This window comes from Anomaloglossus baeobatrachus, chromosome 6, assembly GCF_048569485.1.
Source record: "Anomaloglossus baeobatrachus isolate aAnoBae1 chromosome 6, aAnoBae1.hap1, whole genome shotgun sequence".
Lineage (NCBI taxonomy): Eukaryota > Metazoa > Chordata > Amphibia > Anura > Aromobatidae > Anomaloglossus > Anomaloglossus baeobatrachus.
This window is the reverse complement of record NC_134358.1, coordinates 335,775,959-335,791,724: the sequence shown is the minus strand read 5'-3', so window position 1 is coordinate 335,791,724 and position 15,766 is coordinate 335,775,959. Positions and strand designations below refer to the sequence as shown.

General features: G+C 48.5%; 1 protein-coding gene across 1 annotated transcript in view; it reads left to right on the top strand.

Moving 5' to 3' along the window:
- The window catches only part of ERP44 (endoplasmic reticulum protein 44), a 183,735-nt gene extending 175,381 nt beyond the window's left edge, over positions 1 to 8,354 (top strand). Inside the window, exon 11 of the mRNA XM_075316113.1 lies at positions 8,038 to 8,354. Coding sequence (XP_075172228.1) covers positions 8,038 to 8,142 — 105 coding nt within the window. The 3' untranslated portion in view covers positions 8,143 to 8,354. The remainder of the gene's footprint in view (positions 1 to 8,037) is intronic.
- Positions 8,355 to 15,766: the final 7,412 nt, after the last annotated feature.

Below are 15,766 nucleotides of genomic sequence, written 5' to 3'. Positions count from 1 at the left end.
GATGAACTACAGGAGGATTCATATGCGCAAGACACAACAACATCACCAAGGTCCAGACGTTCATCATCACCAAGGCGCCAGGCATGGGAGCATGGGGGACAGGGATCAACAAGGGCGCATGGTAGCAGGCGAGATGTTGAGGAAGGTGCAGGAGGACATGAAGAAATGGAGGACGAACTGTCCATGGACATGGAAGACTCAGCAGATGAGGGAGACCTTGGTCAAATTTCAGTTGAAAGAGGTTGGGGGGAGATGTCAGAGGAAGAAAGAACGGTTAGCACCTCTATGCCACAAACACAGCGTGGACTTGGTCCGCATGGCTGCGCAAGACACATGAGTGCCTTCTTGTTGCACTACCTCCAACATGACCCTCGTATTGTCAAAATTAGAAGTGATGATGACTACTGGCTTGCCACACTATTAGATCCCCGGTACAAGTCCAAATTTTGTGACATAATTCCAGCCATAGAAAGGGACGCACGTATGCAGGAGTATCAGCAGAAGCTGTTACTCGATCTTAGATCCGCTTTTCCACCAAACAACCGTGCAGGTGCAGGGAGTGAATCTCCCAGTTGTAACTTGACAAACATGGGACGGTCTCGTCATCTTCAACAGTCTACACGTACCAGTAGGACCGTATCTGGTGCTGGTAACAGCAATTTTATGGAATCTTTTCATAATTTTTTTAGACCCTCCTTTGCAAGGCCACCAGAGACAACAAGTCTGACACATAGTCAACGGCTGGAGAGGATGATACAGGAGTATCTCCAAATGAACATCGATGCCATGACTTTGCAAATGGAGCCTTGCTCCTTTTGGGCTTCAAACCTAGAAAAATGGCCAGAGCTCTCAACTTACACCTTTGGAGATTTTGTCGTGTCCAGCTGCCAGCGTTGTCTCTGAACGTGTCTTCAGTGCTGCTGGGTGTGTGCTGACAGATAAGCGCACGCGTCTGTCCAGTGACAATGTGGACAGACTGACGTTCATCAAAATGAACAAGTCATGGATCCAGAAGGAATTTACAACCCCTGTGTCATCCTGGGGAGAGTAAATGCTTGTGGATTTGGAATGTGCTTGATGCAAATCTAGCTGTGAAGTGTACAACTAGGGCACAAGTGCTGCCACTGAATGGGTGGGTGTGTGTGGGGCACAATTTTTGGAAAAAAAGGGAGACTCCGCTTGGAGTAACCCTTGCTTACATTGTTTTTAAAAGAAGCCAAGATGAACAGAGCTGGGATCAGGAAAGACTTTGCTACCTACCCCGGTGTCATCCTGGGGACGGATAAGAATGGCGTATTTTTGAATGTGCTTGATGCAAATCTAGCTGTGAAGTGTACAACTAGGGCACAAGTGCTGCCACTGAATGGGTGGGTGTGTGTGGGGCCCAATTTTTGGAAAAAAGGGAGACTTCGCTTGGAGTCACCTTGCGGTGTTTTACATGACTTTAGAAGGGCGTGCCATGCCTATATCTGTGTCTCCTCCTCTTTTTCCTTGTCCAGCTCTTTTGTTTTTCCATAAGTATATGTCCTTGTCACTTTCCCATGTGTTTGTGTTGTGTTGTGAGTTGTTTGTGACCTTTTGGACACCTTTTGAGGGTGTTTTCTAGGTGTTTTTATGTGTTTGTGATTGCCTGCCATTGTTTCCTATGCAGTTCGAGTTCGGTTCGTCGAACGTTCGACGAGCCGAACTCGAACGGGACCTCCGTTCGGCGAACCGACCTCGAGCCGAACCGGGACCGGTTCGCTCATCTCTATTCAGAACTCTCCAACTTTTTTTTTTTTTTTTCCCATCCATTTCTTGGTGTCATTGTCCTTCATGACCTAAGATGCAAACCCATCTTTCAGACACTGGGGAATACATTGCAACCCAAAATCCTTCGGTAATCTTCAGATTTCGTGATGTCTTCAACACCTAGTGCTAGAGGAAGCAAAAAAACCACAAAACATGTTTAAACCTCCACTATATTTGACTGTAGCTATTGTGTGCCAGCAACTTTGTCCAGCCTATTTTGAGGGTTTTGTGTGAAATTTTGTCCAATTTGCAACTTTTTGTTGTGTTATAGACACAAAGGAAATGACATATATATACAGTGCCTACAAGTAGTATTCAACCCCCTGCAGATTTAGCAGGTTTGATAAGATGCAAATAAGTTAGAGCCTGCAAACTTCAAACAAGAGCAGGATTTATTAACAGATGCATAAATCTTACAAACCAACAAGTTATGTTGCTCAGTTAAATTTTAATAAATTTTCAACATAAAAGTGTGGGTCAATTATTATTCAACCCCTAGGTTTAATATTTTGTGGAATAACCCTTGTTTGCAATTACAGCTAATAATCGTCTTTTATAAGACCTGATCAGGCCGGCACAGGTCTCTGGAGTTATCTTGGCCCACTCCTCCATGCAGATCTTCTCCAAGTTATCTAGGTTCTTTGGGTGTCTCATGTGGACTTTAATCTTGAGCTCCTTCCACAAGTTTTCAATTGGGTTAAGGTCAGGAGACTGACTAGGCCACTGCAACACCTTGATTTTTTTCCCTCTTGAACCAGGCCTTGGTTTTCTTGGCTGTGTGCTTTGGGTCGTTGTCTTGTTGGAAGATGAAATGACGACCCATCTTAAGATCCTTGATGGAGGAGCGGAGGTTCTTGGCCAAAATCTCCAGGTAGGCCATGCTATCCATCTTCCCATGGATGCGGACCAGATGGCCAGGCCCTTTGGCTGAGAAACAGCCCCACAGCATGATGCTGCCACCATCATGCTTGACTGTAGGGATGGTATTCTTGGGGTCGTATGCAGTGCCAGCCAGTCTCCAAACGTCACGTGTGTGGTTGGCACCAAAGATCTCGATCTTGGTCTCATCAGACCAGAGAACCTTGAACCAGTCTGTCTGAGTCCTCCAAGTGATCATGAGCAAACTGTAGAAGAGCCTTGACATGACGCTTTGAAAGTAAAGGTACCTTACGGGCTCGTCTGGAATGGAGACCATTGCGGTGGAGTACGTTACTTATGGTATTGACTGAAACCAATGTCCCCACTGCCATGAGATCTTCCCGGAGCTCCTTCCTTGTTGTCCTTGGGTTAGCCTTGACTCTTTGGACAAACCTGGCCTCGGCACGGGTGGAAACTTTCAAAGGCTGTCCAGGCCGTGGAAGGCTAACTGTAGTTCCATAAGCCTTCCACTTCCGGATGATGCTCCCAACAGTGGCGACAGGTAGGCCCAACTCCTTGGAAAGGGTTTTGTACCCTTTGCCAGCCTTGTGACCCTCCACGATCTTGTCTCTGATGGCCTTGGAATGCTCCTTTGTCTTTCCCATGTTGACCAAGTATGAGTGCTGTTCACAAGTTTGGGGAGGGTCTTAATTAGTCAGAAAAGGATGGAAAAAGAGATAATTAATCCAAACATGTGAAGCTCATTGTTCTTTGGGCCTGATATACTTCTTAATACTTTAGAGGAACCAAACAGAATTCTTGTGGTTTGAGGGGTTGAATAATAAATGACCCTCTGAATAAACTTTTCACAATTTAAAAAAAAAAATAAAAAAAGAAATAACATTCTTTTTTGCTGCAGTGCATTTCACACTTCCAGGCTGATCTACAGTCCAAATGTCACAATGCCAAGTTAATTCCGAATGTGTAAACCTGCTAAATCTGCAGGGGGTTGAATACTACTTGTAGGCACTGTAAGACAAATACTTCAATTTGTGGAACAATCTTGAGTGCCAACACTTTCAGTCATGACTGTGTGTATGTGTAATATAAATATAATAAAATATTTACAAAAATGTGGTTTGTGTTTTTTACTTTTTCATGAGACAAGACTAAAGATATGACCCCTTATACAATTTAGTCAGTGTACAGCTTGTCTAACAGTGTAAAGTTGATGGGCCCTCTAAATAACAGCACACATCCATTAATGTCTAAAATGTTGGCAAAAATGAGTACACCCTAAGTAAAAATGAAATATTTTGTGTGATCACCATTATTTTCAAGCCCCATCTTAAGGCTGCTTTCACACCTCCGGTTTCTGCAATGCGGCACACTCCGGCACTTTGCAGGAAAATCGCAACCGTTTTTTTTTTTGCTGCCGGTTGCGTTTTTTCTGCATAGACTTTAGTGCCGCATTGTGCCGCAAGGCCTTGCGTTCCATCCGGTTTTTGCCGCATGCGGCAGATTTAGCCGATGCGGCGGCCGGATGGAACGCTGCCTAGCACGTTTTTTCGTACAACAAAAAAAAACGCATCGCGCCGCATTTGGCCAGTGCGGCGCATTTTTCAATGCATGCCTATGGCGGCCGGATGCGGCAAAAACCGCATCCGGCCGCCGCATGCGGTTTTTGCCACTGCGCATGCACAGTATCATGCCGCAAGCGGCAAAAACCGGACGGGCCGCATGGGAAAAACTTATGCAAAGGATGCGGTGTTTTCACCGCATCCGTTGCATAGCTTGCACAGCCGGATTGAGCCGCAGAGCTCAAGCCGGATGTGTGAAAGCAGCCTTAATTCTCTTTGGCATGGAGCTCACTAGAGCTTCACAGGAGCCACTGGAATCCTTTTCCACACCTCCATGCTGACATCACAGAGCTGATGGATGTTAGACTGTGTTCTTTGCTTTCCATTTAAAGATAGCCCACAGATACTCAATACGGGTTAGGTTTGGAAACATACCTGGTCAGTCTTGCACCTTTTACCCCCCACCTTTTTTTTTTTTGTATTTATAAGAAAGTCCATGGGTCTTGTTTGCGGCCCAGTTTCCAAAGGAAAGGGATCATGCTCCACTTCAGTATTTCACAGTGCAGGTTGGCATTCATGGTTCCCTCAATGAACTGAAGGTCCCCAGACCATGACAGTCCCATCACCATGCTTGACTGTAGGCAAAACACAGACTTGCCACCTGATAACCCAAGATAAACTTTTTTTTAGACGATCAAAGCACTTGGTTCCAGTCCATAGTCTTCTTGCTTTCTGCAAACTGTATGTGGGCTTTCTTGTGCATAATCGTTAGAAGAGGCTTCCTTCTGGGATGACATTCATGCCAACCAACTTGATGCACTCTGCAGTGTATGGTCTGAGAATGGACAGGCTGACCCCCACCCCTTAAATCTCTGTTGGCAGAACTCGTACATCTATTTTTTTTTTAAAAGACAACCTCTGATTATGACGCTGAGCACGTGCACTCAACCTCTTTGGTCGACCATAGCAAGGTCTCTTGTTAAACCTCTGAATGGTCTTGGTCATCATGTTGCAGCTCAGTTTTAGGGTGTTGGCAATCTTCTAGCCCAAGTCATATTTATGTAGAACCATACTTTTCAGATTCCCAGAAAATTCTTTGTCATGAGGTGCCATGCTGAACTTCCAGTGACTAACATGAGTGTGTGAGCAATAGCACCAAATGTAACACACCTGTTCCCCATTCACACCTGAAACCTTGTAACACTAATGAGTCACATGACAGCAGGGAGAAAAGTGGATAACTGGGCACAATTTGACCATTTTCACTTATGGTTGTACTCCCTTTTGTTGCTGACTTTTTCATAGGGCTCACCTAATTTCCACTGTTATACAGGCTGTACACGGACTACCTTTTTATATTGTATCAGTGTCATATTTGAAAATATCTAAAATATTTTCACAAATGTGAGGGGTGTACTCACTTTTGTGATAGTGTGTAATTATGTATACACACATATATACAGACATACTATATACTGCATATGTACACACACAAGGCGCCATTAAATAATCTAAGGTGTTTTGAGCTGTGTGCAGACTGACCCAGTGAACAGAATTGGCTGAAAATTGGTATGGGGAAACAGAAGGCATCTTAAAATTTATACCAAAACTTCCCACAAGGTGGAAAATTGGTGCTGTACAGTGAGCGCTCCTTGCAACTCAATCTGCAAGATGCCTGTCTCTTTGCTGGATCGTGCAGTTTTATGAGAATGCCAGGAATGTTACAGCTGTACTGAGAGCCTTTCGTCATTTGAAAGACCTTCACACACATAGTAGTCCAATGGCTGTAAATTCGCTGAGACAGATGACACGTTTTGAGACAACAGGGTTACGGAGTGTTCAGTCAGGCCGCCGCCGACGACCGGTAAGCAGAGAGGTTGTGGAGGACATTGCCACTGCCGACGTGGAACAGGGCATGAACAACTCTGCCGGGAACAGCAGTGCACTCAGTGTTTCCAGGCAATTGGGGCTCCTGCACAGCACAGTGTAGAAAGTTCTCCGAAAGGTCTCGTGGGCATACCCGTACAAAATTAGCCATCAACAACGTCGTCCTCGTGACAATGATACCCGCATGACATTTGCATTCATGTTTCTGGCGAGAGTGGAAGTGGATGGCAATTGGCCATAGAATGTTCTGTGATGTGACGAAGCACATTTTTACCTGAATTGAATAGTGAGCACATAAAACTGTCGTATATGAGGCACCGAAAATCCGCATGCAGTCGAGGGAGTACCACTGCATTCGCCAAAGGTAACCATTTGGTGTGGCTTCACCTCATCATTTATCCTCGGACCGTTCTTTTATGAGGCCAACTGGGGTTGCTACCTGTTCCGTGACAGCAGTGTGATACCAGACCATGCTGGCAACAGTGGTCGTTCCGCAACTCAAATACAGGCAGTGTCTTCAGACGACCACCTTCATGCATGATGGAGCACCTCCTCACATTGCAAATCATGTGAAGAATGTTTTGCATGCACATTTTTCCGATGACAGGAGTTTTAGCCACTCCTTCCCTAACGCATGGCTACCGCATTCGCCCAATCTTAATCCTTGTGATTTCTGGTGGTGGGGACACTTTAAAGACCGTGTTTATCAGGAAAATGTCGGGAAATGTCGACACCCTATCTGACCTCAAAGACCGCATAATTTTGGACGTGCGCAGCATCCCACCAGACATGTTACACCCAAGCGTCGAGCATGTTCTGCATAGGATGAACATGATCATGCATGATGTTGGTCATATTGAACAGGTATTACAATTGTTCCACAGACTAGCATATCTCCAATTATAGGCACATGGTTTTTTGGGCCACTCGCCCACTGTACAGCGCCACTTTTTTCACCTGGTGGGGAGTTTTGTTATAAAAAAAAATTTAAAGATTCCCTCCATTTCCCCATGCCTTGAATAGCATACATACCAATTTTCAGCCAACTCTGTCTACTGGGTCAGTCTGCATCGGCTCCAAACACATTAGGTTATTTTGTGGCCACCTTTTATTCTCTTGCTGTTACATACAGCACTGCATTATTGTATGCACCAGTCCACCTCTGTGACTGTGCACTGTTAATTTCACTGCCTTGCAATAGGAAACCTGAAACTGAAAGAGAAAATCTGTGTTTTGTAATAAGCAGTGGGGTACAAGAACAATGCAGCAATATTTCTCAAAAGCAGCAGTTGTCTAACAATGTTTGAGAGATGCAGATAATAATATTCATTTACATAGTGCTATTAATTCCACAGCATTTACATACATTGGCATTAGATAAATTGTTTCTGAGCTACTTGTGTCTCCTACATCACCAGGCCCAATGCTGTAAGTAAATAAGTTGAGGGCACATGTCCATGGTTTTTGTGGACCGTGTGTCTGTGCTTAAATCCCTATATGCATTCTTTTGGGGGGGGGGGGGGGTTCTTAACTGGAATCACAGGAGAACAGCACCATTGCAAGACTATGAGTTTGTAAAATCAGATAGCACACAGATGGCTCCTGTGCCGGCTGTGATTTAATATTGCAAAAGATAGGATATGCTTTCTATTTTTCCACATGTGAAAAACACCTATCTTAAAAACTGATGCATGGGCCAAAACAGTGGACATTCTGGCATCAATTTTATGTTCACGAACGCGGACATCTTAAAAAGGCCAAAGATTATACAGTATATAATATACAATTAAATATCATTTATTTCTCTTTATACTCAAATGTGTGTTCAATACTCAGAAAAATTTAGATAATAACTTCGTCAATTTGCCTGTGGTTTAATGGTATAATTAATTCAACATTTTTATTTTCTTTTTTTCTCCAGCAAAGTCAAGATTTTGCAAGTAGTCCTCCTGAGAGTTCTTTTCAAAAATTAGCCCCAAGTGAATATAGGTACACTATACTGAAAAGGGATCGTGATGAACTTTAGTAGACTTGAAATGCCGTGGAAGCCTTAATGTTTGATCAAGCCTATATTTTCATAATTGTATTTTTTATTTGGGATAAACAAACAAATTGGATTATTTTTATTTGCTCCCACTGTTTGTAAATATGTCTGTGTTTAGTGGTTTCTTTCTGTACAGACTTTTAAATTTGAAAATTAAAATCTCTGAAACCAACAGTCCTTTTTATAACTACAAAGTTGTCATGACATTTAACATAAGTTGTTGAATTGCACTTCCCCCCCCCCCCCCCCCCCCCACATTAAATTGGATTTTTGGATGTTTCTTTTGACGTTTGTCTGTATTTTATGAACCTTATGGATGTACCATCTATGAAGAGAACATCTGTTCAACGTGCTAAATTCCATTGAATGTGATTATTTGCCCAGTCAAGTCAGTTACGATGACTAAATTCAAGTCAGGTAGAGACCCCCCCTAGAAGGACAACGAGCATGGAGATGAGCTTCCCCAAGAAGGTTTGACAGTTTGTGCAGAAATTATTTTGTTGTGCAAACAGATTGTTGCAGAAGCTGTCCAGGTGGCTGATCTCAGGTGATCTTGGAGGTGATGATGCTGGATGTTGCGGTCCTGGGCTGTTGTATTTACATGTGGTCTGCGGTTGTGAAGCTGATTGGATGTCCCTCTCTCTGAAATGCCTTTTGGAGACAGTATGTATGGGCAAAGAAAATTGTGTCAAAAGGGCACCGAAACTAAGAAAAATATATATTAATAAAGCATATGACTGCCTGCATTCATGTACCAAGGAAAAAAACTGGAGAAAAACAGGTTTTTTTGCCGCGATGAAAACCTCAAATATCAATGTCCTAAACAATGTTCTTTTTATTTAGGTAAATTCAACGTGTTTCAGAGACTCATCTGTCAGGCACTTGTCCACCAACACCAAGTAGCAGTTTAAATACTCAGTAAATAAGGTGCATGCAGATCCAATTACATATAATAAACGAACAATGATTAGTAACAAAAAAAAAAAAACCAAGGCAAGACTGATGAAAACGAACTACCAAAGAAATCAGGCAGAAGTAGGAAGAGATCGCAGCGTGCGTTCCACTGTGGCATGCATAGTCAGAACAGAAAGTAGAGGCATTCTACAATGTCACAGAGAACAGCGGATTGCGAATGCGAGAAAAAGGCTTGTATTCCAGTGTGGGACGCATTGCTAGACCAGGAAGTGAGGGCAATACACCATGCCACATGGAGTGCCGCGATGCGCATGCGCAATGATGGCGTACATGACAATATCACAATCCACAGCATCACAAAGAATAGCAAATTGCGCATGCGCAATAACTGCTGAGTGTTCCAGGGTGGAATGCATTGACAGACCAGTAAGTGAGGGCAATATAACATACCACATAGAATGCCGTAATGCGCATGCGGTAAAATATGGAACACTGACCAGGGGAATATATAATACATGCTCATCCCAAAACGTATAGAAACGCTCCTGTTAAAGGGATCAGACTGGCAAAGAGCAGTAACAGCTTGTGTTCCTGAATGGAACAAATACGCATACAAAGGCGTAGATCAGTATATATTCCATGTCAGAACTGAAGTGGGGGGGGGAAGGGGGGAGGAGAAAAAAAAAAGGAAATGAGCACACGGTGCCTTTTGGAGACTGCTTATGCAGAGAAATGTACATTCATTTCATGGGAAACAGCTCTGGTGGACATTACTGTGTGAAAGAGGCCTAAATAAGTGCTCACTGACAAAGATTTTGACAGCTTTGAGATAAAAAAAAAAAAGCCTGTGTACAGAGAAAAGTCTAAGATCTCTTGAAAAATGAGTGTTGCGCTTATATTTTTGTTTAGTGTGTGTGGTGTATAATAAAATATATATATACATACATACATACAATATATACATACACACATTTGATACACTGACAATCTTTCAAGTTTTCCCATCTACAACAAATGGAGAGGTCTCTAATTTTTATCATAAGTGCACTTCAACTGTGGCTTAAAGAAGTGAAAAAAACTAAAATCTAAAAAAATCACTAAAAATTATATAGGGGATTAATTACACCTTTATTGCATGCATAAGTATTTGGTCATCTACCAACCAGTAAGAATTCTGGCTCCCACAGACCTGTTATTGTTTCTTTAAGAAGCAACAACTAGAAAACAACTGTTGATGCAATTATTAGAAATGGAAAAAACACAAGATGACTGTCATCTTAAGCGGGCTTTACACGCTACAACAAATCTAACGATGTGTCGGCGGGGTCAAAAGTAGGTGACGCACATCCGGCATCGTTAGTGTTGTTGTAGCGTGTGACAGCGACGTGTGATTGTGACTGAACGTAAAACCGTTCATCGCATACACGTCGTTCATTTCCTTAAAATTGCACGTCGGATTGTTCAATGTTCCCGAGGCAGCACACATCGCAGTGTGTGACACCCCGGGAACGATGAACAGCTCTTACCTGCGTCCCGTGGCTCCTGCCGGCAATGCGGAAGGAAGGAGGTGGGTGGATTGTTTATGTCCCGCTCATCTCCGCCCCTCCGCTTCTATTGGCCGGCTGCCGCGTGACGTCGCTGTGACGCTGAACGTCCCTCCCACTCCAGGAAGTGGATGTTCGCCACCCACATTGAGGTCGTATGGAGGGGTAAGTACGGTGTGACGGCAAATAATCATTTGTGTGAAAGGGTCAACAAATTGAACGTGCCGCACATACGATGGGGGCGGGGTACGATCGCATACGATATCATATGTGATATCATAAGGTGTAAAGCAGGCTTTACTCCGTGTGAGCCTCCATGCATGAATCAGCCCAGAACTACATGGGAGGGAGGACTTGGTCAATGATCTGAAGAGAGCTGGACCACCATCTCAAAGATTACCTTTAGTAACGCATTAAGCCGTCATGGATTAAAATCCAGCAGGATTGTTTTGAAGTTCGCCATATCCAGAGAAGGCATGGGAGAAGGTGATGTGGTCAGATGAGACCAAATAGAAAGAACTTTTTTGGTATCCACTCCCCTCTTTGGAGGAAGAAGAAAGAGGAGTACAACCTTAACAACACAAGCATAGATCATACTTTGGTGCTTTTTTGCAAAGGGGACAGGACGACTACACTGTATTGAATGGAGAATGAATGGGGTCAAGTGTCTTTGAGATTCTGGCCAAAAACCTCCTTCCCTCAGTAAGAGCTTTGAAGATGGGTCATGGCTAATGATGAGTGAGTATCGAAATACTCGGAATCCCAGTACTCGTAACGAGTACTGTCTAATACTCGCGTATTCATTCTGTAGCGTGTGTAATGCAAGTCAATGGGGAAAAATTCATAAAGTAATGAGTAACCCGAATGGCGTACTATTCGTGCGAATAAAGGTTTACAGCCTTATTTTTTACATCCCCGTCCCTCGTCCCTCCCTCCTTTACACTCTGCTGTGTTCCTGGGGGGGGGGGGGGCGGGGGGTTTTGGTTGGGAGGGAGGAGAGGCGCACTTCTGCTGTCTATTTAAATACATGGCGGGCGCCAGGCATGGTGAGCTGACTAACCCCGGAAGTTCCATGGCCTGCACTTCCGGGGTCAGAGGTGCGCGGGCGCGACAATTAGCTCACTGCCCCGTGCTGCAGCGTCCAATGCTGCAGATGACACACGCCGCGGAGGAGGGCGCGTCTGCAGCTGGAGCAAGCCAGAAGAGGAGCCAGCCAGAGCAGGGCGGCGGGCACCGGAGCAGGTAAGGCAGAGCCTAGAATGTATGGGCACCTTACAGGTTAGTTGATGATTGTTGCAAATTGCGATGCCTCTTTTTGTCCACTGTAATCATGCAAGGGGAGGCTGGGGGGAGAGAGGCTGAGGCTGGGGGAGGCTGGGAAGAGAGAGAGGCTGGGGGAGGCTGGGAAGAGAGAGAGGCTGGGGGGAGGCTGGGAAGAGAGAAAGAGGCTGAGGCTGGGAAGAGAGAGAGGCTGGGAAGAGAGAGGCTGAGGGGAGGCTGGGAAGAGAGAGCGAGGCTGAGGCTGGGGGGAGTCTGGGAAGAGAGAGAGAGGCTGAGGCTGGGAAGACAGAGAGGCTTAGGCTGGGGGGAGGCTGGGAAGAGAGAGAGGCTGAGGCTGGGAAGAGAGGCTGAGGCTGGGGGGAGAGAGGCTGAGGCTGGGGGGGAGGCTGGGGGGAGAGAGAGGCTAAGGCTGGGGGGAGAGAGAGGCTGGGGGAGAGAGAGGCTGAAGCTGGGGGGGAGGCTGGGAGAAGAGAGGCTGATTCTGGGGGAGTCTGGGAGGGGGAGGCTGGGAGAAGAGAGGCTGATTCTGGGGGAGTCTGGGAGGGGGAGGCTGATGCTGAGGGAGGCTGATGCTGAGGGAGGCTGGGAGGGGGAGGGTGAGGCTTGGAGGAGGGAAGCTGATGCTGAGGGAGACTTGGAGGAGGGAGGCTGATGCTGGGGGAGGCTGGAGGAGGGAGGTTGATGCTGGGAGGGGGAAGGTGAGGCTTGGAGGAGGGAGGCTGATGCTGAGGGAGGCTGGGAGCAGGGAGGCTGATGCTGGGGGAAGCTGGGAGGGTGAGGCTTGGAGGAGGGAAGCTGATGCCGAGGGAGGCTTGGAGGAAGGAGGAGGGAGGCTGATGCTGGGGGAGGCTGGGAGGAGGGAGGCTGATGCTGGGGGAGGCTGGGAGGAGGGAGGCTGATGCTGGGGGAGGCTGGGAGGAGGGAGGCTGATGCTGGGGGAGGCTGGGAGGAGGGAGGCTGATGCTGGGAGGAGGGAGGCTGATGCTGGGGGAGGCTGGGAGGAGGGAGGCTGATGCTTGGGGAGGTTGGGAGGAGGGAGGCTGAGGCTAGGGGAGGCTGGGAGGAGGGAGGCTGAAGCTGGGGAGGCTGGGAGGAGGGAGGCTGAGGCTGGGAGGAGGGAGGCTGAGGCTGGGAGGGGGAAGGTGAGGCTTGGAGGAGGGAGGCTGATGCTGGGGGAGGCTGGGAGGAGGGAGGCTGATGCTGGGAGGAGGGAAGCTGATGCTGGGAGCAGGGAGGCTGATGCTGGGGGAGGCTGGGAGAAGAGAGGCTGATGCTGGAGGAGGCTGATGCTGGGGGAGGCTGGGAGGAGAGAGGCTGATGCTGGGGGAGGCTGGGAGGAGAGAGGCTGATGCTGGAGGAGGCTGATGCTGGGGGAGGCTGGGAGGAGAGAGGCTGATGCTGGAGGAGGCTCATGCTGGGGGAGGCTGGGAGGAGAGAGGCTGATGCTGGATGAGGCTCATGCTGGGGGAGGCTGGGAGGAGAGAGGCTGATGCTGGGGGAGAGAGGCTGAAGGTGGGGGAGGCTGGGGGGAGAGAGGCTGATGCTGGGGGAGGCTGGGGAGAGAGAGGCTGATGCTGGGGGAGAGGCTGCTGGTGAAGGCGGGAGAGAGCGGCTGCTGCTGGGGGAGTGGGAGAGAGGGGCCAATGCTAGAGAGAGGACAAGGGTTGAGGGATACAGCAATGACTATCGATGGGGGGAGTGTAAGGACTCAGAATAAGAGGGGGGCCAGCATTGGGAGCTCATTATGGAGAAGGGGCAGCATGTCTGGGCTCAGTATGGAGTGGAACAATGTAGGGAGTCAATATCAAGAGTGGGGTAGTGTGTGTGGGGGGGGTCTCAGCATAAGCGTTAGTGTGGTGGTCTTAGGATGAATGGGGCAGCATGGAGGTGTCATTATGGAAAAGAGGAAGGCAGCATTAGGAGCTCATGGAGAGGGGCAGCATGCACGGGACACTGAGGAGGGGGCAGCATGCATGGGACATTGTGAGGAGGGGACAGCATGCATGGGACACTGTCAGGAGGGGGCAGCATGCATGGGACATTGTGAGGAGGAAGCAGCATGCATGGGACATTGTGAGGAAGGGGCAGCATGCATGGGACACTGTGAGGAGGGAACAGCATGCATGGGACACTGAGGAGGGGGCAGCATGCATGGGACACTGTCAGGAGGGGGCAGCATGCATGGGACACTGTGAGGAGGGGGCAGCATGCATGGGACACTGTGAGGAGGGGGGCAGCATGCATGGGACACTGCTCATGGAGAGGGGCAGCATGCACGGGACACTGAGGAGGGGGCAGCATGCATGGACATTGTGAGGAGGGGGCAGCATGCATGGGACATTGTGAGGAGGGGGCAGCATGCATGGGACACTGTGAGGAGGGGGGGCAGCATGCATGGGACACTGTGAGGAGGGGGCAGCATGCATGGGACACTGTGAGGAGGGAGCAGCATGCATGGGACATTGTCAGGAGGGGGCAGCATGCATGGGACATTGTGAGGAGGGGCAGCATGCATGGGACATTGTGAGGAGGGGGCAGCATGCATGGGACACTGTGAGGAGGGAACAGCATGCATGGGACACTGAGGAGGGGAACAGCATGCATGGGACACTGTCAGGAGGGGGCAGCATGCATGGGACACTGTCAGGAGGGGGCAGCATGCATGGGTCATTGTGAGGAGGGGGCAGCATGCATGGGATATTGTGAGGAGGGGGCAGCATGCATGGGACACTGAGGAGGGAACAGCATGCATGGACACTGAGGAGGGGGGCAGCATGCATGGGACACTGTCAGGAGGGAACAGCATGCATGGGACACTGAGGAGGGGGCAGCATGCATGGGACACTGTCAGGAGGGAGCAGCATGCATGGGACATTGTCAGGAGGGGGCAGCATGCATGGGACATTGTGAGGAGGGAAGCAGCATGCATGGGACATTGTGAGGAGGGGGCAGCATGCATGGACACTGTGAGGAGGGAACAGCATGCATGGGGACACTGAGGAGGGGGCAGCATGCATGGGACACTGTCAGGAGGGGGCAGCATGCATGGGACACTGTCAGGAGGGGGCAGCATGCATGGGACATTGTGAGGAGGGGGCAGCATGCATGGGACATTGTGAGGAGGGGGCAGCATGCATGGGACACTGTGAGGAGGGAACAGCATGCATGGGACACTGTGAGGAGGTGGGCAGCATGCATGGGACACTGTGAGGAGGGGGCAGAATGCATGGGACATTGTGAGGAGGGGGCAGCATGCATGGGACACTGTCAGGAGGGAACAGCATGCATGGGACACTGAGGAGGGGGCAGCATGCATGGGACACTGTCAGGAGGGGGCAGCATGCATGGGACACTGTCTGGAGGGGGCAGCATGCATGGGACATTGTGAGGAGGGGGGCAGCATGCATGGGACACTGTGAGGAGGGAACAGCATGCATGGGACACTGAGGAGGGGGCAGCATGCATGGGACACTGTCAGGAGGGAACAACATGCATGGGACACTGAGGAGGGGGCAGCATGCATGGGACACTGTCAGGAGGGGGCAGCATGCATGGGACACTGTCAGGAGGGGCAGCATGCATGGGACATTGTGAGGAGGGGGCAGCATGCATGGGACATTGTGAGGAGGGAGCAGCATGCATGGGACACTGTGAGGAGGGAACAGCATGCATGGGACACTGTGAGGAGGGAACAGCATGCATGGGACACTGTGAGGAGGGAACAGCATGCATGGGACACTGTGAGGAGGGGCAGCATGCATGGGACACTGTGAGGAGGAGGCAGCATGCATGGGACACTGTGAGGAGGGGGCAGCATGCATGGGACACTGTGAGGAGGGGGCAGCATGCATGGGACATTGTGAGGA